Below are 22,664 nucleotides of genomic sequence, written 5' to 3'. Positions count from 1 at the left end.
AGAAAAGGAGACTGAGGGGGGATCTCATCAATGTTATAAATATCTACAGAGGTGGTCAGGAGGATGGGGTCAGACACTTCTTGGTGTCCAGTGACGGAACAAGGGGCAATGGGCACAAACTGGTACCCAGGAGGTTTAACCTGAATATGAGGAAGAACTTCTTTGCTGTGAGGGTGACAGAGCCCTGGGACAGGCTGGCCAGAGAGGCTGTGGAGTCTCCTTCTCTGGAGACTTTCCAGACTCACCTGGACACGTTCCTGTGTGATGTGCTCTGGGGGATCCTGCTCTGGCAGGGGTTGGATTATGATCTTCAGAGGTTCCTTCCAATCCTGACAAGTCTGTGATTCTGTCATCTCAGCAGCTTGGACAGTTCCTAGTCAGTGGCAAGGATTTTCCCCAGAGTGAGCTGTAGGTGCACCTTGTGGTCCCCTGCCCAAGAGAGGGATATGGGACCACCTCTGCCTGTGGTAGCCAATATCCTTTGGCACCCCAAAATTACATATGCTGTCACTTTTCCATCTGATTTCCATAGGGAAGGGTTGAAGGCCAAAGATAGACAAGAGGAAAACTGGGCATATCACAGAATCATGAAATGTTTTGGGATGGAAGGGACCTGAAAGATCATCTAGTTCCCAACCCCCCTGCACAGGCAGGGACACCTCCCACCAGCCCAGGTTGCTCCAAGCCCCATCCAACCTGCCCTTCAACACTGCCAGGGATGGGGCAGCCACAGCTTCCCTGGGCAACCTGGGCCAGGGTCTCACCACCCTCACACCAAAGAATTTCCTCCTCATGTCTCACCTCAATCTTCCCTCTTCTACCTGAAAACCATCTCCCCTTGCCCTATCACTCCATACAAGAGGACCAGAGGGCCACATATCCAAGAAATGTTGAGTCTGTCCCAATTCAGGAGTAAGGTGCTGCCAGTTCTGACTGCACGTGGATCTCATAGCAATCTCTTCCACCTCTGATTTGTAAGATTTACAGGCACTTCTTTAACCAAATTGATGGTGTTTAAATGTAGAGGTCATAAATGATTTTCTTAGCATTTATTATTAGCTATAACCTACTGGTGTTTTAATCTATTAGTGTAGCATTAGCTGTAAGTCTCTGAGACCTGCTCTTGACTGAGGGGCTGATTTAGCAAAGCTTTCCAGCTTTTGCTTCCTTTCACTCTTGTGACTAAATTGTTGCCATCATTGGAGCTTGTCTGATGGGCTGTGCTCTTAAAATCACACGTGGCCCTGAGACCCTCCAAGAAGCTTCTGTGCCCTGCTAGTTGTATAAAATTCGCTTTGTTTCCAAACAGAGGGGTCATCTGGCCCAGGATGAGGGTCAGCAGGAAGGATTAGGTCCTTTCAGAGTTTGGATCACTTGATCCTAAAGGAAGTGTCTGAGAGTGATGCATGAAAACTGTGTTTTCAAACTTTATTGACTGTAACAGGGTCCTCCTGGGCTGGGCCCTGGGGAGGGGGCAGCTGGAATCCTGGGGTCAGGTCTGGGCCCCTCAGGACAAGAAGGAGATGGAGGGGCTGGAGCATGTCCAGAGAAGGGCAAGGGAGCTGGGGAAGGGGCTGGAGCACAAGTGTGAGGAGGAGCAGCTGAGGGAGCTGGGGGTGTCCAGCCTGGAGCAAAGGAGGCTGAGGGGAGACCTGCTGGCTCTGCAGCTGCCTGAGAGGAGGTTGGAGCCAGGGGGGTCGGGCTCTGCTCCCCAGGAACAAGGGATGGGACAAGAGGCAAATGGGCTGCAGTGGTGCCAGGGGAGGCTGAGATGGGATCTTGGGCAGCATTTCTTGCTGGCAAGGGTTGTCAGGCCCTGGCCCAGGCTGCCCAGGGCAGGGCTGGAGTCCCCATCCCTGGAGGGGTTTCCAAGCCGTGTAGATGTGGTGCTGAGGGACATGGGGCAGGGGTGGCCTGGGCAGGGCTGGGGGAATGGTTGGGCTGGATGATCTTGAAGGTCTCTTCCCACCAAAACGATTCTATGAATCCTAATGAAGAACCTCAGATGATTGGGTCAGGTGGTGACATCTGCATTTTACAAGCTTAAAGTTTAAGGCAACCAGACTGTTGCCAAGACTTTGCAGCAGGTGGGGAACCCAACTCTGGCTTCCAGCATTTGCTTCTGTCCCAGGACAGCTTAGGACAAGGGGTTAGTGACACTGGAGTTCCTCCAGCACCTTCTCTGGGGAGCAGCAGCATTTGTTGAGGATGAAGTTACAATAACCAGGATTTGCTCTGAACTCCTGAAGTAGCAGAAGCCATTGAGAGCTCCTGAAGGAAAACCAGTAGTGGTAGGGAGAGGAGCAGGTGGTGGGTGGGACTGGCTGGGGCAGCAGGAATCTGGAGCAGAGGGCTGCTCAGAGGAGATGCTGGGGCTCAAAAGGCTTCTCTCCCTGGAGGAGAAAGTACAGAGAGAGCATCTAGAACCCAGGAAGCACTGACCCCCTTCCTAAAAACTGGCAGAAAACGAGTGGAGTTTCCAAAATCACTCAAAAAATGAATCCCATTCCCTCTTCAACCTTCACCCTTGCAGACACCTTCCCCGTGAGCTTCCTCTGGTTTCCATCAGCCACGGGACACGACACAGAGTGTTGGGCATGAGTGGCCTCCAAGATAACCTTCAGGAAAGCACAGAGAAGTTGGGCTTTTTTATTTCTTGGGGTGTTGTTGGTTTTTTTTTTGCAGAGGGAGGCATGAGCTGCTCCTTTCTCGTAGCGTGGGCTGGCACAAGGTGCTCTGGGCTTTGCCCTCTCTTCAGGAGGAACACATCTTCCCAGGAGGTTTCAAAACTGCTTTAGGAGAAGAAACATCTTGGCAATCAATCCATCAGAGAACACAGCACACCACAGCACCTGAGTACTTGAGTGTAAGTCACAGAGAACCTCACAGCTGCATTTTCCTCTACAAGAAGGTCACTTCCATCCATTTCCAAGGCTGAGCTGACTCCCAAGTGGCTTTATGTCCAGCAAAGTCCCCAGTTCATCCAACTGGGACAGGACCAGGACCCACTTGCCCGAGGACAGAAAAACAGGTGTTTTTTTCTTTGTGGTTCTTTAAAGTCAATTGTACCTTCATGTGATTTCCAGAAAGGAAACTTTTCCTAAGAAGATGTCGAGCTGGATTTATGGGATGAGGGAAAACGGAGGAGTGGTGACCTTGAGAGGAGCAGCATGTGAGTGAGCTTTGCTGAGACATCTTGCTGCTTGTGCTTGAGGGCTTTGAGGGGATCTGAGCTGCTGAAATCCAGAGTCATCAAAGGAGGGATGACTGGCATCTTGCAGAGTTGGGCTATTGCAGCAGACAGGCTGTTTAATCCTGTTTGTTACAGCAGATGCCCTGTCCTTTGTTCATGGGATGAAGCTGTCGTGGAAGGAGAAGGGGAGGAAGAATTAATTGTGATTAAATAAAGGAGAGAACAGGATGGTCCAAATTACAGCTGCCCCCTTACCCGACGGGATGTGCTTGCAGCAGGGTCTGGCCACTGGCAGCAGTGCTGGATGGTCACCTTCCCCTGTGACAATGTGACAGTGTCATTGCTCAGCCTGGAGAAGAGAAGGCTCCAGGGAGACCTTAGAGCAGCTTCCAGGGCCTGAAGGGGCTCCAGGAAAGCTGGGGAGGGGCTTGGGACAAGGGCAGGGAGGGATGGGATGAGGGGGATGGATTAAAACTGAAAGAGGGAGATTTAGGTTGGACATGAGGATGAAATTCTTGGCTGTGAGGTTGGTGAGACCCTGGCCCAGGTTGCCCAGGGAAGCTGTGGCTGCCCCATCCCTGGCAGTGTTGAAGGGCAGGTTGGATGGGGCTTGGAGCAACCTGGGCTGGTGGGAGGTGTCCCTGCCCATGCAGGGGGGTGGGAACTGGATGATCTTGAAGGTCCCTTCCAACCCAAATGATTCGGTGACAATCTGACTCCACAATGGAGCTATTGGAGCTGAAGGGCTGTGTGAACACAGGTTTTGAAGCTGCTCAGTGCACAGGAGAACAGGAACCAGTGCAAAGATTCTGCTGAAGAGAAAGAACATTTAGATTTTACCAGCCTGACTCACCAGTGGCACAACAGGAACGGTGACAAAGCTTTAATCAGAGGAAAAGAAGAATTTACAGTGTGTAAGAGCTGGATGTCTCCAGGCAGCAAAGCCAATATTCTACTTCAGAGGGGGGTGAAGCCACAGATTGGCTCTTCCTTCCAAAAAAGGGAAGCAGTTGCTTGTTTTGCCCAAGCAAGAAATATTCTCCCTTTTGCATGGGAAGTCTTAAGACTCCTACTTTCTCTCCTCTGTCTAATCAGCTCATTAATTGTAAGCTGTTTAGTTAATTTAAGGTGCTTAGTAAAAGGGACTAAATTCTGCTCTGTGCTTCTGGAGTCACATCAGTGTGGTGGTTATTGTGGTTCCTTAATGCTGACTTGAAGATCCTGGAATGGTTTGGGTTGGAAGGGACCTTCAAGATCATCTAGATCCAACCCCCTGCATGGGCAGGGACACCTCCCACCAGCCCAGGTTGCTCCAACCCCATCCAACCTGCCCTTCAACACTGCCAGGGATGAGAAATGCAAACAAAACAAGAAGAACAAAGAAATTAAGTTAATGTCCATGAAGTTTCAAGCATCAGGACAAGAGGAAATGGGTTCAAGTTGTGCCAGGGGAGGCTGAGATGGGATCTTGGGTAGCATTTCATCCTGGCAAGGGTTGTCAGGCCCTGGCCCAGGCTGCCCAGGGCAGGGCTGGAGTCCCCATCCCTGGAGGGGTTTCCAAGCCGTGTAGATGTGGTGCTGAGGGACATGGGGCAGGGGTGGCCTGGGCAGGGCTGGAGGAATGGTTGAACTGGATGATCTTGAAGGTCTCTCCCAACCAAGGTAATTCTGTGAGTTTGTGATTCTGTAATTATAACCAAAACAATTCTAAATCTGTAAGATTCATTAGGTGCCACTCAAGAATGGAAAGATGCCACAGACGTGGCAGGAGGTGGAGAGGTTGGTTTGATCTTTCAAAGGATTCCTGCCCTGCCTGGTAGGAGAAGGTGTGCTTGGCAGCAGGTGGAGATGGCAGGTGGCCAGGATGGCAGGAGGAGGGTCACCAGGCTGACACTGGAGAGCCAGCTGGGCTGAAGGCCCAGGGTTTTGATGGGAACCCACATCAGGGTGAGCAGCACCCGAGGGTTGGTGGGAAGCAAAACAGGCAGGAAAGGGGGAAAACTTCACTGCAGCTTCCTTTGACTTCCACCACTTTTCTAATTATGTTTAAAAGGCACTTGAGTAAGGGTGATGAAATTATGTGTTCTGATCTGCTGCACAGTTGGGTGAATTCATGAAGGTGTATGAAATATTCTTTGTCACAAATGAAAGGGGAGTGGTAATTCTGGAGAACAAAATCACATGAGAAGGAGGTAATTGCACATAATCTTACAGTGGATAATAGTACCTTAAACATGGTTACTGGGAGGTAAAAGTCAGCCAAAGAAACCTTCAAGCTTTTGAACAGGTCTCTGGAGGTAGAAGGAACCAGATCCTAGAAAAAAGGTGTTAAGAGAGGAAACTCTGCAGTCTTGAATCATCTGTGGAGCACTGCACATCATGGGTGTTAGAGGAGGAAGAGCTGCTGGTTCAGACCTGTTGAGGTGCACAAAGGGTTGGAAAGTATCTCTGAATCCTCCAGCCCCAGGACAGACTCTATGGGGCTGGTTCACTATCTGCTGGTAGCTACAGAATAGCTCAACCTTCTCATTGCATGACCAGGAATGCAAATCTCCTCCAGCCTGGTGAGTGCTTTTAATCCCTCACCTTCAAGGTCACACTCAGTCTTCTTGCTTCTCAGCCCATGAATCTCCATTTATGTTGGGTTTTTTTTGCTAGCTCAGGAAGGTTTTACTGGAGAAAAGGTATGTGCATAAAACTTGGTGGCAAGAAGCTTAAAAATAATCTCAGGGCTGAGTTTTAAACTCCCCTGGAGGATCTGTTGCAGTTTTTAGGATCTGAATCTGACTTGAAGGACTTGGCTCTGGGGAAAGAAATCATAGAACCATAGAATGGTTTGGGTTGGAAAGGACCTTGGAGATCATTTATTTCTAACCCCCCTGCATGGGCAGGGACACCTCCCACCAGCCCAGGTTGCTCCAAGCCCCATCCAACCTGCCCTTCAACACTGCCAGGGATGGGGCAGCCACAGCTTCTCTGGACAACCTGGGCCAGGGTCTCACCACCCTCACAGCAAAGAATTTCCTCCTCATGTCTCACCTCAATCTCCCCTCTTCCAGTTTTAATCCATCCCCCCTCATCCCATCCCTCCCTGCCCTTGTCCCAAGCCCCTCCTCAGCTTTCCTGGAGCTCCTTCAGGCCCTGGAAGGTGCTTTCAGGTCTCCCTGGAGCCTTCTCTTCTCCAGGCTGAACACCCCAACTCTCCCAGCCTGGCTCCAGAGCAGAGCTGCTCTCCAGCCCTCAAGACTTTGTCATATCTGAGGGAAGAGAGCAACTGAACAAGCCAGGCAGTTGTCACCCACTTGGCCACTCCAGGATGCAGTGACATACTGGGCATTTACTTGTCCTGAGGCCAAGGTTTGGCTTTACAGGTCTCTGTATCCCCTCACTTCCCAAATTTCCAGCCATTCTTGTTTCCAAGGATGTGAAGCCTGTTTGTTTTAAGGCACATCCCAACCTTCTCACCCTTAGGATCCACATTCAGCTTGGAAGCAAGCAACAGGTTCTGTGGTGAAAACCTTCTCCCCCATTTGTGAAGCTCCTCGAGCCCCAGTGCACAGAGCAGCACATTTGGCCCCATCTCTTCCTGAAGAAGCTCAAGGCCAACAGAGATGAAATTCCAGAAGGAAGCAAAGCACTCCCTTGTTTTCTGCTTGGGTCACTTCAGTTCTGTTTGTCCTTCCCTGATGTGTGTTCCAGGAGTTGGGAAAAACCCACAGTTGCCACAGAGCTTTGCTGGAGAGCTTGAGAGAGACCATCAGCTTCTCATCCTCTGTTTACCTTCGTGAGCAATGTGGCAGGAGTTGTGTTTTCACTGCTGGGCTCCATACAAAGGTTGAACAGAAAACCCAGGCATGGGACTTGCAAATGGATTCCAAAGGTCTTGGTGGCACCTTGGAAGAGCTGAGCTGCAATGGCATGGTGGGACCAACCCGTCTGGGGACAACCCATCCACAGTTTAGGTCTTTTTTTAGAAATTAGGAGATCTGTCTGCTTCTCCCAGATCCCATTCTGCTCTTCAGGCTTCACCCAGTACCTGGAGTGATCTGCTGGGTGATAGATTCCAGTTCAGCTTGTGGTGGTATTCTTGGTCTCCTAGGCTTGCAGCTGCAGATGTTCCCCCCATGCTTTGAAGACAGCTGTGCTGTTCCTTAGGGAAAAGTCTGCTCTCCAAAGGACTGGTAGGTTGTTCTCTTTTATTTTTGTTTTAAAATCAGCACTGGAAATGAATGCTGTTCCTGTCATGCTGTTGGGGTGTCCAGCCTGGAGCAAAGGAGGCTGAGGGGAGACCTGGAATCCTGGGGTCAGGTCTGGGCCCCTCAGGACAAGAAGGAGATGGAGGGGCTGGAGCGTGTCCAGAGAAGGGCAAGGGAGCTGGGGAAGGGGCTGGAGCACAAGTGTGAGGAGGAGCAGCTGAGGGAACTGGGGGTGTCCAGCCTGGAGCAAAGGAGGCTGAGGGGAGACCTGCTGGCTCTGCAGCTGCCTGAGAGGAGGTTGGAGCCAGGGGGGTCGGGCTCTGCTCCCCAGGAACAAGGGATGGGACAAGAGGAGATGGGCTGCAGTGGTGCCAGGGGAGGCTGAGATGGGATCTTGGGCAGCATTTCTTGCTGGCAAGGGTTGTCAGGCCCTGGCCCAGGCTGCCCAGGAGGCCCAGCTGGGGCTGATGAGGCCCTTGGTGCTGGCAGGACCCTCCCCTGGTCTCTCAGCTGCTAACGAGGCCCAGCTCGTTAAGGGCCCTCCCAGCTGAGGGCCATGGGGCAGGGGTGGCCTGGGCAGGGCTGGAGGAACGGTTGGACTGGATGCTCCTCAAGATCTTCTCCAACCAACCCCATCCTCTGATTCCCTGCCCGCCGCACAATTCCCACATTCCCGGTACAGAAACAAGGCGGAAAGTGGGGACCGTTTCCAAAACGCTTGCTTGAAAACCACCTTCCTTGAGTGTGTGTGTGGGGGGGAGAGAAGCCAGGGGTTCCCCCCGCTCGTACCCCCCAACCAAGGGGGGCAGACCCCGGGAACACGGGGGGGGGGGGGGCGCTGCAATTCCCGCCGCCGCCCGCAGAGGGCGCTCCCCGCCGGGCGCTGCGCCCCCCGGCCCGGCCCCCCCCCCAGCTCCGCCCGCCCTTCCCCCGCTCCCCCCGCTCGGCTCCGGGGGCTGCTCGTCCCGGCTGCTCGTCCCGGCAGCCCCTTCCTCCGCCGGGAAGGAGGAGGAAGAGGAGAAGGAGGAGGAGGAGGAGGAGGAGGAGGCAGAGCCGCTCCCCGCCTCGCACCGCTCCCCCGCGGGCACCGGGGCTTGCTTCGTGTGTGTCCCCCCCCCTTTTTTCATCGCCTTTTCTCTTCTTTTTCTCTCCTCATTCCGGACATGGAGCCTCCGCGACTCTTTTGATGCTCGCCGGGGGGTTTTTTGGCTTTTTTTCTTTTTTCCTTTCCCCCTTTTTCCCTGGTTTTCATCCCCTTCTTTTGGGGCAGGAATTGGTTGCCTTCCCGGATGGTTTTCCAGCGGCGGGAGGACCCTTCCCCATCACCCTTCCTCGTCTCCTTGAGTTAGTTCCCGGAGCCATCGGACTGAAGGCAACTTTTTCCCCTCCCTCCATCCCCCCAAACACACAGCAGCACCCAAAACAAGAGGAGCCACCCCTGCCAGGAGGAGGAGGAGGAGGAGGAGGAAGGGGCTGTGCGTGCATGTGTGCTTGCTGCTGGTGCTCAGGACCCCCATCTGTAGGTGCATGTTGAAATATGGAGAATAGGCTTGGATGCCTTGGGGTACCAAAACTGGCTTTTTTCCTCTTCGGGTTTACCCTGGCGAACCTGCAACCTCGAGGCTCCGGTAAGTCGGCTCTTCCTTCTCTCCCTTTTACCCCCGGGGGGGTGGGATTTTTCTGCCGCATCCCGGAGCGCTGTGCCCCTTTCCTCTTGTGCCGATGGACTTTTTTTCTCTTCCCACCTCCCCTTCTTGTGCCGATGGACTTTTTTTCTCTCTTCCCACCTCCCCCCTTCCCCTTCTCGTGCCGGCGCGGTTTGGTTTCTCGAGGGGGGGGGGTTTGGTGGTGCCGCTGGTTTGAGCATCCCTTCCCGCGGCTGGGAAAAAAAAGGGGAAAGCGGGGTTAGAAGCGCCCTGGAGGGAAAGGGCAACCCTGGAAAGAAAGAAAAGCATGGAAAAGGGAGGAGGAAGGTGGCAGGAGGTGGTAGAATAGGTGTGCGTGCCGTGGCAGGGTTAGATCCCCTTCTCTTTTCGCAGCCGGTCCCCTGGGCGGTTTGGGTTGCTTCGCCTGGAGCTTTTTGGGATGGGGGTGTTGGACACCTAGGGAAGGGGCTGCTTTTTTTTTTCCCGGGGCAAGGAATGAAAGCAGCAGAGTTAGCGAGGCAGTTCTCCGCAGAGCATCTTCCAACTCCACGGGGAGGCGATTCTTTGGGGTTCGCCCCCCCCCTCCCGCCGCCTTCGGCAGGAGCGTTAAAAAAAGGGGGGGGGGGGGGAAACTGGTCCAGGGATGCGCTGGGGCCACTTGTGCGGGGGGGGTGGAGGAGGGTTCTGTTGTACCCAGGTGTCTTCTTCCCCCCCCCCCCAAAAAAAAAAAGCCAAGAGGAATGAGAGGGTGAGGCAAGAAGTGGTAGGGAGCTAAGAAAGTGCGGCTTGGATTTGCAGGAGGTTGGGGGTGCTGGGGGGAGGTGGGGGAGGAACGTTTCGGTGGGATCACCCTTGGGCAGTGGGGGTGGTGGGAAATGGGGGTGGGGGGGGGGGGGGTGGAAAAAAAAGGCTGGGAGAGCACACGGCTGTGCAGAGCGGCGGAGGAACAATGGGAAGCAACTCCCCACCCCAGCTCTCCAGCAGGTTTGGTGCTGGGGAAAGTGCTGCGTGGCAAGGAGAAAAAAAAACCCACCGCAACCAAAAATGATCCTGGGTGCCTCCTGGCAAGGCTGAGGTCGGCAGCTGGGATGCCAACGGCACCCTTAGGGGGGGTGTGCTTCCTTTACACCCGAGGTTCTGGTTGCCCTGATTTTGGGGAGCTAGCAAGTGGAGTGGAAGATGCTCCTGGGGTTGATGGTGGCCTGGGCATTGTCCTCTGCGCCGGAGGTGGGACCCGGGCAGCTCGGGCAGGAGGACGAATAGGATCCTCTCCTGCCTTTCCAGCTTGAGGGAGGTGGGGAATGAATGATCCTCCTTGGTGCAAGGGGGTTTGACTCGCAGGTTGCTTCGCCGCCGGAGGAAGGGATGGAGCGAGACCCTCCGAGCCTGAGGAGCAAAGGAAGCCCTGGGGCTGTGGCAGGGGCCAAACGTGCTGCCAAACCCCCTCGCTCCCCCAGCTCCTTCGTGTGGAAGGAGCAGGCTGTTTTTCCAGCTGCACAAGGGTGTGTTCCACAGCTTGTGACAGGCGGGTGTTGTTTGCACTGATTTGGAAGGTGGCACCTCCGAGCTGCGCCCCGTTCCCGGCTCCGCGCTGCGCCAGCTGCCAACGGGCCAAGTTTTCCCAGCATCGGGACTTGGGGATCCCTCTCACCACCCCGAGCCAGCCAAGGAAGAGGAATCGAAGCGATCCTGCCCCTCTTGGGCAAGGCTGTGGCTTCTGATGGCTCCCTGTGGCTTTTCCACTCGTGAGCCGCTGGTTTCCACCTGCGAGCTGGTGCGCCGTGGGCAGGAGGTGCAGGGCAGGAGGTGCAGGGCAGGAGGTGCAGGGCAGGAGGTGCAGGGCAGGAGGTGCAGGCAGGAGCTAACAAAGGGCTCCTGGAGATGCTGCACAACGGGGCTGGCTCCCCTCTTGCTCCCCAGAGCTGTGGTGGGCAGAGAAGGGTGAGATCCAAACGTTGGTACCAAAGGGCAACGGGGGTATCTGGAGCCGAGTCCTGTGCCCGTTGTTTGCTGGTGTGTGTGGGGTGGGCAAAATGGTATTTTTTTGTGGGAGGTTGAGGCAAAAAAGTCAACACTGGACTTAAAAACACCTGTGTGGGGACAGGGTGACAGGCAGTGTTTGGAAAGAGACCGTGGAAACCGGGTGGCTGCTCAAGGCAAGGAGAGGTTCTGTGGTGTTTGATCAGTGTGGGGCTGTGTGGTTTGTTCTGTGTGAGAACTGAAATAAGCACAAAATGCTGCTTTTTTTTCTTTTTTTTTCTTTTTTTTTCCAAGCTGGAGGTGGGATTTTAACTCCAAGGTTTGTCGGAAATGCCTTCTGTGTTTGGTGCCTTTGCCTCCCTCTCGGGGAGCAGTTTAGTGTTAGTGCGACGTGTCAGGGCACTGGAGCAACCACTCCTGCCAGTGGGGCAGGATCAGGCCCTGGGGACCTGGCCCAGCATCTGCTTCACCCACCCTGGGCTTGCTGTCTGGGCCAGAAGCTGTGGGAGCTGCCACGTGGCTACTCCAGGAGTCGTTTGAAAAGTGGGAAAGAGCTCAGCTGAGGGTGAGCACTTTGCAGTGGAATATTGGCTGTGGTTTCTGGAATATTTGTTGTGCTCAGTTCTTGTTTCATGGGTTTTTTTGTCCTCGCTCTCTCCTTCTCCATGTCTGTATGGATACAAGACCAATGTTGGCTTTAAAGACACACTCAGGGATGTTTCTTCTCAGGGAAATGGTGCCAAGTGCAGCAATGTCCAGATTTCACACTTGCTTCACTTATCCTTGACTCCTACTCCCTTGTCCTTCCCCATCCAAAACTTAGCTTGAAGGGTCTGTTCCAGGCCCCAAGACGTGGCAGTGCCATCAAGATGTTCTCCTTGTGTTTCTCTGTTGGCTCTGAACCCATCTCTGATGGTTTATGCTGGAGCAGGAAAATCTTTGGAGCAAGACTTTATGTGCAGATTCCCAGCAGGATCATGGTCCACAGTGGGTGCTTCTAGGGTCAGAATGCTTAATAAATACATCAGTGCTTCTCAAACTTAGGGAAGAAAACCCGTGGGGCTGCTCCTTCCAGATACAACTTGCAATCTAGGTGGGTTCTTCACATCACCCAGTGGAGCTGAAGTTCTTTTTGAGTCATCCACCCATTGCTCAGCACACTGATTTTCCACCAGATGTCCTTTAGAGGGCCAGCACTGGTTTGTTTTCAAATGTTCCTTTGGTGAGGTACAATGCTACAAACCTGAGTGTTTCCTATGCTTGTGTGGCCTGTCCAGCTGCAAGGACACAGCTCTGCGATGGCTTTGCACCCCCATTTTGGGTGGAAAAGGTGGTTTTAGAGGCTTTCATGTGGATGAGCTGTGAAAGGAGTTTGCTGCCTCCTGATATTTTAACATCTTCCCTGTTTGCTGGTTGCCCTCCGTGCTAGTCTAAGAGAAAGCTTCACTGTGCAGGTGTAGAGACACTTGAAGGCTACACATGAGCCAACAGGGGTTTTTTCCTTGGATTTGCTGTTGCAGATCCCTTGGTGGATGTGATTTCCAGAAGTGAGTCCCTCCGTGTCCTGAACCAAGTGGTTGGTGCGAGAAGCTGAGGCTCCAAGAAAGGACCCACCTGCTTCATTTTCCCTTCTGCCAAAATGCAGATCTGTGACTGTGTGAGTCAGTGCAGCCAGTCTCTTGGTTCTAATCCAAATACATGGCAATTCCAGGCCTTTCCTGAAGAAAAAAAGTCCACTGACAAATTCCACTTTGGCTTTCGTGATTAATTCACTACAGGCAGAAAAAAAAACCCAACAAAAAAAACCCCCAAACTCACTTGCTCTGTTAAAATTGTCCCTTGGGTGAAACGTTGACCTCAATTTTTAATTTCCATTGGAATCCAAAGTGAGCACGTTGGTCCTGTCCTGGTTTCCCCTCACATCCCTCTTCCCATGGTGTTCCAGGCTGGATGGAGGTGCTCCTGCCCAGGGGAGAGCGTTGGCTCAGGAGGCAGCACCCAGGTCTGCAAGGTCCAGAACAGCCCCTTCTCCTCCAGAAGGCATTCACCACTGGATGTTCTTAGCTATTCCCAGGGTCTCTGAACACCCTGAGGGGACAGAAGGGAATTCCTTGCTCCGTGCTGGCCTGAACATTCATCTGCCCAAAACCGAGGTGCCATAACGTTCCTCATCCAAACTGTGAGCTTGGGCTGGTGCTTTAGAGGGAACTGGCTTCAGGACTGGGCATTTGTGCCATTTTCTGCCCAGCTCCCTGGTGGACGTTTCTGCTGCCTCCCTTTCAAGTATTTCTCCTCAAATGTTTGTTGTGGAGGTGGCTTCAAGTGCTGCTGGTCGTAGTGGAAAAGAAATCTCCTTTATGCGTCCATTACTGGTCTTGTCCTCCCCACCCTCTTATGAACTTCACAGTCTGTTTGGCTCCTTGTGTTAAAAAGCACCAGTGGTCTCCTCTGCAAGATAAATGGTGCTTGGGAATCTCTTCTTAATATGGGTGGAGAGCCTCAGGCATCTGAGGTTTGCTCTTTTGGGTCTTGTTCCTTCCTCCTGGAAGGAAAACTGTCGTGAAGTGCATCTCCTGATTTCTGACAGCAAATGCCCTGGTAAAACAGTGTGTGTTATTCCTGAAAGAGAACACAAGCAGATCATTGTACACCTGACAGCCTTGTTTCCTCCTGACAACCCTTCTCCAGTTCAGCTTTGATGTGGAGGGCTGCAGGGGAATGGGGCTAAATGACAGAACATCTCACTCGAGAGCTTGGAGGTGGTGGCAGTCTCAAGGAACCTGCATTCTCTGAGAGGCACCATAAATGCTCAGTGAAATGTCTCCATGTCTGTCTCAGGTTGATGGCAGTCGTTTGTGGATGTAATTTTAGAAGTGCTCTGAAGTATTCAAAATGGGCTGAAAACTGCTCTCAGTTGCTGCTTGGAGTTGCAGGAAAATATTGGTTGTCAAACAGAGGAGCTGAAGGAGTAGGATCTTCTTGGAGAAGGCATTACTGGCTGAAAGCTGGGTGGCTTCATGCCCTGCAAAGTTGACTTCAAAACAGGGAGACTGCTGCTGTTTGGATGATTTTTCCTTTTCTGGTGCTTTAGATTGAGTGGGAAGTGGCCCCAGCTCATGGTCACACTTCCTCAGGCTCCCAAGGTGCCTCTGCTCCCAGCTTGGAAGCAGGAGGTGAACAGAAACCAACTTGGCTTTGATGGCAACCAGCAAAAGCTTTGATATCAAGTTGCATCTGTCTTGGAAAACTGCACCCTGAGCAGCCCAGGAGTTGGACTCATTGAAACAAATACTGTCCTTCTCTCCTGGGCTCTCACAGCAAGAACAGAGGGTGACAAAACCAGGTGAAAAGTAGAAGAAAAGGAGCTAAAATTACAGAGAACTTCTCCAGCTCTGTTCAGGTAGACACTGAAACAACCCAAAACACCATTGCAGGTGTTGATGAAGACATTTGGTTTAGTTGGAGGGGGCAGGTTAGTTGGACCCTTGATGTGACCCAATCACAGAACCTAGAATTTCTCTAGGTCATGAAGGTGGTGCAGGGTTGTACCATGGGATAAAGATGTGCCTTGGGAGGTGAGGCTGCTCCTTGGGTGCTGGCTGGAGAGCTTTATAAATTGCAGGGTTGTGATTCTTTTGAGAGGCTGTGTAGCTGAGCTAAGGTCAGCTCCTCAATCACCAGAGGAGCTCTGCAATGAATGACAGTCTCCTGGTCCATGGTTGTAGCATTTATATATAAGAACAGTTTCACAGCCTGGTGTCCACGCTCTGTGTACCCTGGCATTCACTGAGGGCTTCAGATGTGGTGCTGACAGGGACAGTGTTTGTCCTCTGCAGGCAAGGAGCTGCATTTCTTGATTTCCAGGGTGCTTTGGTGTATTGCTTTCCCTTTTCTCCTCTCAATCTCACAGCTCTGTTCTTGTCTCCTGTTTCTCAAATTTTTGAATAATGGAATCGTAGAATGGTTGGGGTTGGAAGGGACCTTCAAGATCATCAGGTTCCAGCCTCCCTGCATGGGCAGGGACACCTCCCATCAGCCCAGGTTGCTCCAAGCCCCATCCAACCTGCCCTTCAACACTGCCAGGGATGGGGCAGCCACAGCTTCTCTGGGCAACCTGGGCCAGGGTCTCACCACCCTCCCACCAAAGAATTTCCTCCTCTTGTTGAACCAGAAATGTCTGAAGGCTCATGTGTATGTTACCAGTGTGACCTGCAGCTAAACTGGTGGGCATTTGTGTCTGGCTATCCAGCTCTGAGAGCAGTAATGAGATGAAACATGGCAGCTCAGGCCAAGGACAATGGATAGAATCATGTCAGGTGCTTCTTTGCAAAGGCAGGACTCCCCAAAGCCTTGCAATGACAAGCTGAAGGTTTCTTCCCTAGGACTGGAGTCCACTTAGGAGCCAGAGGAAAAAAACAGTTGAAACTTCTCCTGTGCTCTTCCTGGGTGCTGGAGAGATGCAAAGGACTGTGGTTGTGGTGGGACCCAACTGCACCAACCTAGTGACTCTGTTGTCTTGCTCAGGTTGAGGTTCTGGTTGTTGTTGTCTTGGTGGCAGGAGCTTGTGCTGGATGCCAGGGACAGACTGATGCCAGTTCTCTGCAGGGCTGGATTTAGGAATCATGGTTTGGGCTGGAGGTTGGGCTGAACCACCTTCAGAACAGTGAGGGCCATGGAGAAGGGATGCTGTAGCAGAAGGGAGTGTAGATGGCATTACATATATAAACATATGGTTATACCTATAAAGTATATAATATATAGATTGAATATGGTTGCAATGATCTGGGGTTCTCCTCTTCCTCAGATTCTGTCAGTTTGCTACAAATTATCCCAATCTCAAGGTGCTGCTCATCCAGATTTTTCTCTTCTCCAAGGTGAAATTCCCTTCTCCCAGTTTGTCCACCCTTTGTTGCATTCTAGCTGCTGCTGAGTGTGCTATTGGCATGGCTGCTTCTCATTTCTTCCATATTCTCCATAAATTTGGCCAAGAAAAGGCCCACGACCCCTGCTCTGGGAGGAAGTTTCCCACGTGTTTGGTTTTTTTTCTGCTCAGGAAAGGTTTGGATGAATTACTGAAGGGGTGTCTGTCACCCATATGAAAGGAGTTAACTGCCTTAGATGTGGACTTTGCTGTTAAAAAGGGATTTATTTCCACCACCACATCAATGATGATGATTTGCATCCTTTGAGGCCAGATGTTTTCATATTCCCTGGACACAGTGAATCCTGTGTCCTCCTGTGTGAGGACCAGTGTGAAGTGAGTTGAGAAAAAACCACCTCCACCTGACAGCTCTTGGGTTTCCCTTTGTGATGAGGAGGATGCAAACTGAGTCTTGCTGCTGGAGAGTGTCAAAATGGCTTTTCTTTTTTTCGGTCTTCATGGGGTTTTGGGAAGGTAGAAGTGGCCTTTTGGAGGCCGTGGAGCAAACTGGGAGTTTAAGGATGCTTAGAAAAAAGGATCCGTGCACAATGTTGGAAAGAGCTGTGGTTCTGAGTGTGTTGCAGGGACAAAAATCATGGGGTTTGGACACAAAAATGGAGGGGATTCTCAGTGGGAGTGAAACCAGCTGTGTGTTTTGGAGTGGCAGGTGGGTGTTAGAAGAACTATCTTCTCTTCTGGTGGAGATTTGCACAGGGCTGGGATCTCCCTCTCCCATGATTCTTTTGTTGTTTCCATGAATCTGAAATAAAGGTCACCTGGATGAAAGATGCAGGGGAGAAAACTGGGGAGCCAGCTGGGTTTCCATGCTGCCCACACAATTCCTTAAGCCCCCAGGAATGGAGAGTAAGTCAGAGTTTTCCTTTTAAGCCAACACATGGGGAGGGCTTGAGCAATTAGAAGAGGAGAGAGAAAAGTTGCTTCGAGACATGAGGCCAGATTCTCAACCTGGATAACCCTTGACTTCCAGGGAGACACCTTCACATCCCCCAATTCCTCTTCACATGAGTTGGTGGTGGTGATTTGCATTCTCCATGTTCCAGCAGAAGCTTGATTCTCTGCAAGGAGCAGCTGGATTGATATTAAAAGGGTTGTTAACATCTCTCCAGAGGGGGATATTCTGTTACCACTAACTCTATCAAGCTTTTCCATCTGCGTTGGGAATTTGTCAGGAGCTGGTGTGATGTTATTAAAAGTATTAGTTAGCTCTTGATTGGGCTCTAATTGCATTTGAGCATTAATAGAACTCAGTTACAATCGATGGGAGATGTTATCACCACGAGGACAGTGGCCACTTGAGGTTGGGAGGGAGGCTTTGTGCTCAACCCAACCAGTCACCACTGGGGCAGCACCAGGACCCTTTGAAGGAGCAAAATTCTGCCCAAGGGGAAGGTTTCCTCATGAAATGGGCCCACTGGCTTGCAGCCACCCAAATCCCTTTGCACTGCCACTTGAGTGCCATTTGTTTGTTGGGAATCTGCTATGAAATGGTTTTAATCTCAAACGTGCCATAAATTAATGCTCTGCCTTTTTTCTTTGGTTTGGCTTGGTGTTGTTGTTGTTGTTTTTTCCTGATGGTTCTTACATAAGATTGATCTGGCCTTGTCACAAATTCTTGAATGACTTTGGGGTGAGGCCATCAATGAAGAATCACGGGCTGGTTTGAGTTGGAAGGGACCTTGAAGATCATCTAGATCCAACCCCCTGCATGGGCAGGGACACCTCCCAGTAGCCCAGGTTGCTCCAAGCCCCATCCAGCCTGCCCTTCAACACTGCCAGGGATGGGGCAGCCACAGCTTCCCTGGGCAACCTGGGCCAGGGTCTCACCACCCTCACAGCAAAGAATTTCCTCCTCATGTCCAACCTCAATCTCCCCTCTTCCAGTTTTAATCCATCCCCCTCATCCCATCCCTCCCTGCTCTTGTCTCAAGTCCCTCCCCAGCTTTCCTGGAGCCCCTTCAGGCCCTGGAAGGTGCTCTAAGGTCTCCCTGGAGCCTTCTCTTCTCCAGGCTGAACACCCCAACTCTCCCAGCCTGGCTCCAGAGCAGAGCTGCAGGGGACATCCTGGGGTGTGCCCATCCCAGGCTGTTTGGGTTGTGTTGTTACTCCTCCTTTTCATACCCCATCTCATAGAACACCCCAGGAATGACAAGTGCATCCATCAACAGCTACAAAACTAACTAGCTGTCCACAGGAACAAGCACAAATCCAAGCAGAGGGAAACCTGGGCAGACTCCAATTGGGGTGGTGGATTTCCAGGTGTTGGTTGGGTCTGCACAAACCAGGTGGAGACTCCTGCTTGGTTGTTGAACTCCCTGCCCACCAGGGATGGACAGCAACTGCTGCTGGTGGCAGTGAGACCTCTGCCTTGCAGTAGATGTGCAAAAGAAGGAGCATAGAATTATAGGGTAGAGTTGGAAGAGGCCTTGAAGATCATCCAGTTCCCACCCCCCTGCATGGGCAGGGACACCTCCCACCAGCCCAGGTTGCTCCAAGATACTCCAGTGACAATGCAGGACAAAGAAGATTATCCATCACCCGTGAGACTCCGAGAGCTCGACCATCAGGAGGATGTTAGAGCAGAACCCTGGACTGTATGATACCATCAATTTTTTTGGAAAGCAATAGTCTTGACAGGTTTTAATGGGCAATTCCACTTACAAATCAATGGAGTGATTCAACCCTGTATTTATTAACACATTGCTCAGATTGCAGATGAGTGGAGCTACCTGAGTACAATTCCAATGGCTCCTCAGCGTGGAGTGTGAGAATATTGGAGTGTCCCATCACTTCTCCTGCCAGCCTCTTGTCTCAGCAAATGAGCTCTGTCTCTGTGCATGAATATGCCAAATACCTGAGAGCAACAACTGTTTCATTAGGCCTGATGGTTCTTGACAGCTCTTGCAGTGCCAGGAGTTTCCCTGCATCCCCCTTTGCTTGGGCTTTGCCACTCCACGTTCTGGTCCCATATGGGAGGAGAATGGTTTGTGGCAGAGAGGAGGAAACCTTTATGCAAGGTCAGTCTGGGTCATTGCATGACTGAGAAACAGCAACATTAAAAATGCACCAGGCACTCCTGGAGCTGGGCTGAACTTCCCAGTCAGCTAAATGGATGCTGATGCAGAGGTTTCCACCCCAAATGGTTCTCCTTGGCTGAGCTGTAGAACTAAAGGTCCCGTGGTCCTTCCCATGATGCTGAGGCTGGTCCCCTTTGAGGCTGAGTTTGTTCCTCTTCATTTTTTCTTGGGCTTTTAATCCTACCAGCTGGAAAAGCTCCTTTTCCCAAGCTGCTCAGTGATGCTGCCACTTGTGTGTCCCCGTTGCTGCTTCTCCATGGGGTTAAACAAGGATGGGGAGGTGCTTAGTCCCAGTTAAAGCTAGAAAACTCCCAGTTAAAGCTAGAAAACTCCCAGTTAAAGCTAACCAACTCCCAGTTAAAGCTAACCAACCCCCAGTTAAAGATAAAGACACCTAAGAAGGAGGGTAAAATCCTTTGAGGTCCCTGCAGTAGAAGGGTAGGACACAACCATAATGTATGGCTGTCATAAACTCCTGATCATCCCAGTGCCAGGGAGCTCCAAACGAGCCTGGAGTTAGCCTGGCAATAAATTAGATTTTAAAAGGGCAGTTTGGTGAATGTCTGATGAAAATTGGGCCTCTCAGTGTACGATCTGTCAGCAACTTGTCTGAATTTGTTCCTCGTTTCTTGAGGGAGCGTGGCTTGGTGGCCAATACACGAGGCTGTGGAATGAAACCCGTGGCCAAAATCCACCCCCCAGGAATGACTTTGCTCCTGGGAGAAAGCTGGGCTTTTCAAATGACAGTTGGTAAATGTTTTCCTGAGAACCTTTGGCAGGTGCCTCCCCAAAAAACCCCTCTGTGTTCCTTCTTTGTGGTCGTTAGTTTTAGGACGGTGGGAGCTGAAGGCCTTTCCTCAGCCCTCTGGTGTTCCATGAAGTACATCCCTGGTGTTCACAGCCTTCATAAGCTGAGGAGGGGGTGAAAAATACCTCCCTGCCTTCCTCTGAGTGGCAAGAGGTGACTTGTTGGCATTGAGGGAGCTGGGGGTGTCCAGCCTGGAGCAAAGGAGGCTGAGGGGAGACCTGGAATCCTGGGGTCAGGTCTGGGCCCCTCAGGACAAGAAGGAGATGGAGGGGCTGGAGCGTGTCCAGAGAAGGGCAAGGGAGCTGGGGAAGGGGCTGGAGCACAAGTGTGAGGAGGAGCAGCTGAGGGAGCTGGGGGTGTCCAGCCTGGAGCAAAGGAGGCTGAGGGGAGACCTGCTGGCTCTGCAGCTCCTGAGAGGAGGTTGGAGCCAGGGGGGTCGGGCTCTGCTCCCCAGGAACAAGGGATGGGACAAGAGGAGATGGGCTGCAGTGGTGCCAGGGGAGGCTGAGATGGGATCTTGGGCAGCATTTCTTGCTGGCAAGGGTTGTCAGGCCCTGGCCCAGGCTGCCCAGGGCAGGGCTGGAGTCCCCATCCCTGGAGGGGTTTCCAAGCCGTGTAGATGTGGTGCTGAGGGACATGGGGCAGGGGTGGCCTGGGCAGGGCTGGGGGAACAGTTGGGCTGGATGATCTTTGAAGGTCTTTTCCAACCAAAATGATTTTGTGATTCATGGCACGTGGTAAAAGCTCTGTGAACCTTTCTGCAGTAGGAGTGACCTCAGTGACCCAGCTTGTTCTCTCCCATCCAAAGCCCCATAGAGGATCATGCCTTCTACATATTTGGTCAAATGGGGGTCCTGCCTGCTGGGACCTCCCTGCTGTGAGTGATCCCCAGTGGGAAAGAATCTCTTTGAGCTTCAGATCCCTGGAAGCTCTTTTGTCTTTCAGGGCACAGTGGTGTATGATAATCTGTGGAGCAAAACAGTCACCTGCAGATGGTGAATCATCTGACCTGCCTTGATGTCTATCTCATGAGAATGGTGACCTCCACAAAGTACCTCCTTTCTTCCTCTGTAATTGAAATGCATTTCTATGACTCTGTAGTAGGGAGAAAACCTTAACATCAGTATGAAAAAAAAAAAAGGCACTGGCTCTTTCAGCCTTGTGCAAATGATTTCTAACGTGAGCTTGGGATGGAATGCACAAAGTGACCTTGGTGGCATTTCCCTGGAGCAGGGGTGAAGGAGAGAATGGAGCTGCTGTAATTAGGGCCAGCCAGACAGGGAGGCCCTTTGATAAGAGCTTGCTCTGGAGGACGGGCAGCCTGAAGCAAGAATTTGTAGGTGGAAGGAGAAGCAAGGAGATGCTGATGATCAGGGGGCTGGAACAGATCCTCTGGAAACTTTGTTGTCACCTTGAAGAAGTGGAGCTGAAAGCTGATGAAGTCTCTTGTATGTTAGGAAAGAGCAAAGGTGGGTTTTCTCTGTGTTTTCAAGACACTCCTGGAACACTGCTGAGAAGGACATGTTGGCTCTGAGAAGGACCTCCTCCTCAGTTGGATCTAGATGATCTTTAAGGTCCCATCCAACCCAAACTGTTCCAACTCAGGTAGTGAGTCTGACAGGGAATTTTCATTTTGTTCATGCAAGACTTTTTAAGTGTCCTGCAATGGGAGATTGTTGATTTCTTTTATTCTTTTTGTAACTACTTAAATAAGAGGTAAAGAGATGATTTCTGCTGAAGTTGGCCAGGACATATCCCTCTGGGTGATGTCCAAAGTGAGTTAGGAGCTTCCAACATGAGAAGGACATGGAGCTGTTGGAGAGAGTCCAGAGGAGGCCCCGGAGATGCTGGGAGGGCTGGAGCAGCTCTGCTCTGGAGACAGGCTGGGAGAGTTGGGGTGTTCAGCCTGGGGAAGAGAAGGCTCCAGGGAGACCTTAGAGCACCTTCCAGTGCCTGAAGGGGCTCCAGGAAAGCTGGGGAGGGGCTTGGGACAAGGGCAGGGAGGGAGAGGATGAGGGGGAATGGATCAAAACTGGAAGAGGGGAGATTGAGGTGAGACATGAGGAGGAAATTGTTTAGGTGTGGTGAGACCCTGGCCCAGGTTGCCCAGGGAAGCTGTGGCTGCCCCATCCCTGGCAGTGTTGAAGGGCAGGTTGGATGGGGCTTGGAGCAGCCTGGGCTGGTGGGAGGTGTCCCTGCCCGTGCAGGGAGGTTGGATCTAGATGATCTTTCAGGTCCCTTCTAATCCAGACCAGTCTGGGATTCTATGATTTTGTCAGGAGAACAGTTGGTTTCATTGCCTGATGGACATTTGGATGACTCTGCACTTGAGGAGATTATAAAAAAACCCCACCTCCAAACCCTCCTTCACTTATTGAGTAGATCCTTGTTGCTCTTAAACACCTTGTCACGATTCAGAAAATGCTTATTTTCTGTTAAGACCAAATGATGAACCTAAATTCCTCTTCTGAGGACGACTCAGGGCGGATCAGCTCCACCAGGATTATCCAGCAAAGGCACCTGATGAGTCCAAATCCTACTTTCATTCCTGGCATTTCTGGGGCCCCACCATCCCTTCGGGTTCCGTGGGTGGCATTTTGCCATCCAGTGACTCCTGTGGGTGCTGTGCACGGGTGGATGTTGGAGGAGATCCCATCCTGTGGACAAAGGTCCTTGAAATTCTGGGCCTGCTGAGTTTGGCCGGGTGTAGGTGTGTTTGTGTGGCCACTGGTGGACTTGTGTGGGGTTTTGTGTCACAGAAACACCTGGGTCTCTGAGTAGAGATACACACATGCATGTCCACATGTTGGTTGTGCTACGAAAAG

At 51.9% G+C, this 22,664-nt stretch overlaps 1 protein-coding gene across 1 annotated transcript in view; it reads left to right on the top strand.

The window, feature by feature from the left end:
* Positions 1 to 8,605: 8,605 nt before the first annotated feature.
* Positions 8,606 to 22,664, top strand: part of DCC (DCC netrin 1 receptor) — a 502,453-nt gene continuing 488,394 nt past the window's right edge. Inside the window, exon 1 of the mRNA XM_051642548.1 lies at positions 8,606 to 9,017. Within this exon, the coding sequence (XP_051498508.1) occupies positions 8,927 to 9,017 (91 nt within the window). The 5' untranslated portion in view covers positions 8,606 to 8,926. The remainder of the gene's footprint in view (positions 9,018 to 22,664) is intronic.

The sequence above is a fragment of the Apus apus genome, chromosome Z (assembly GCF_020740795.1).
Source record: "Apus apus isolate bApuApu2 chromosome Z, bApuApu2.pri.cur, whole genome shotgun sequence".
In the NCBI taxonomy this organism is placed as follows: Eukaryota; Metazoa; Chordata; class Aves; order Apodiformes; family Apodidae; genus Apus; species Apus apus.
This window is presented reverse-complemented; position numbering and strand designations above follow the sequence as displayed.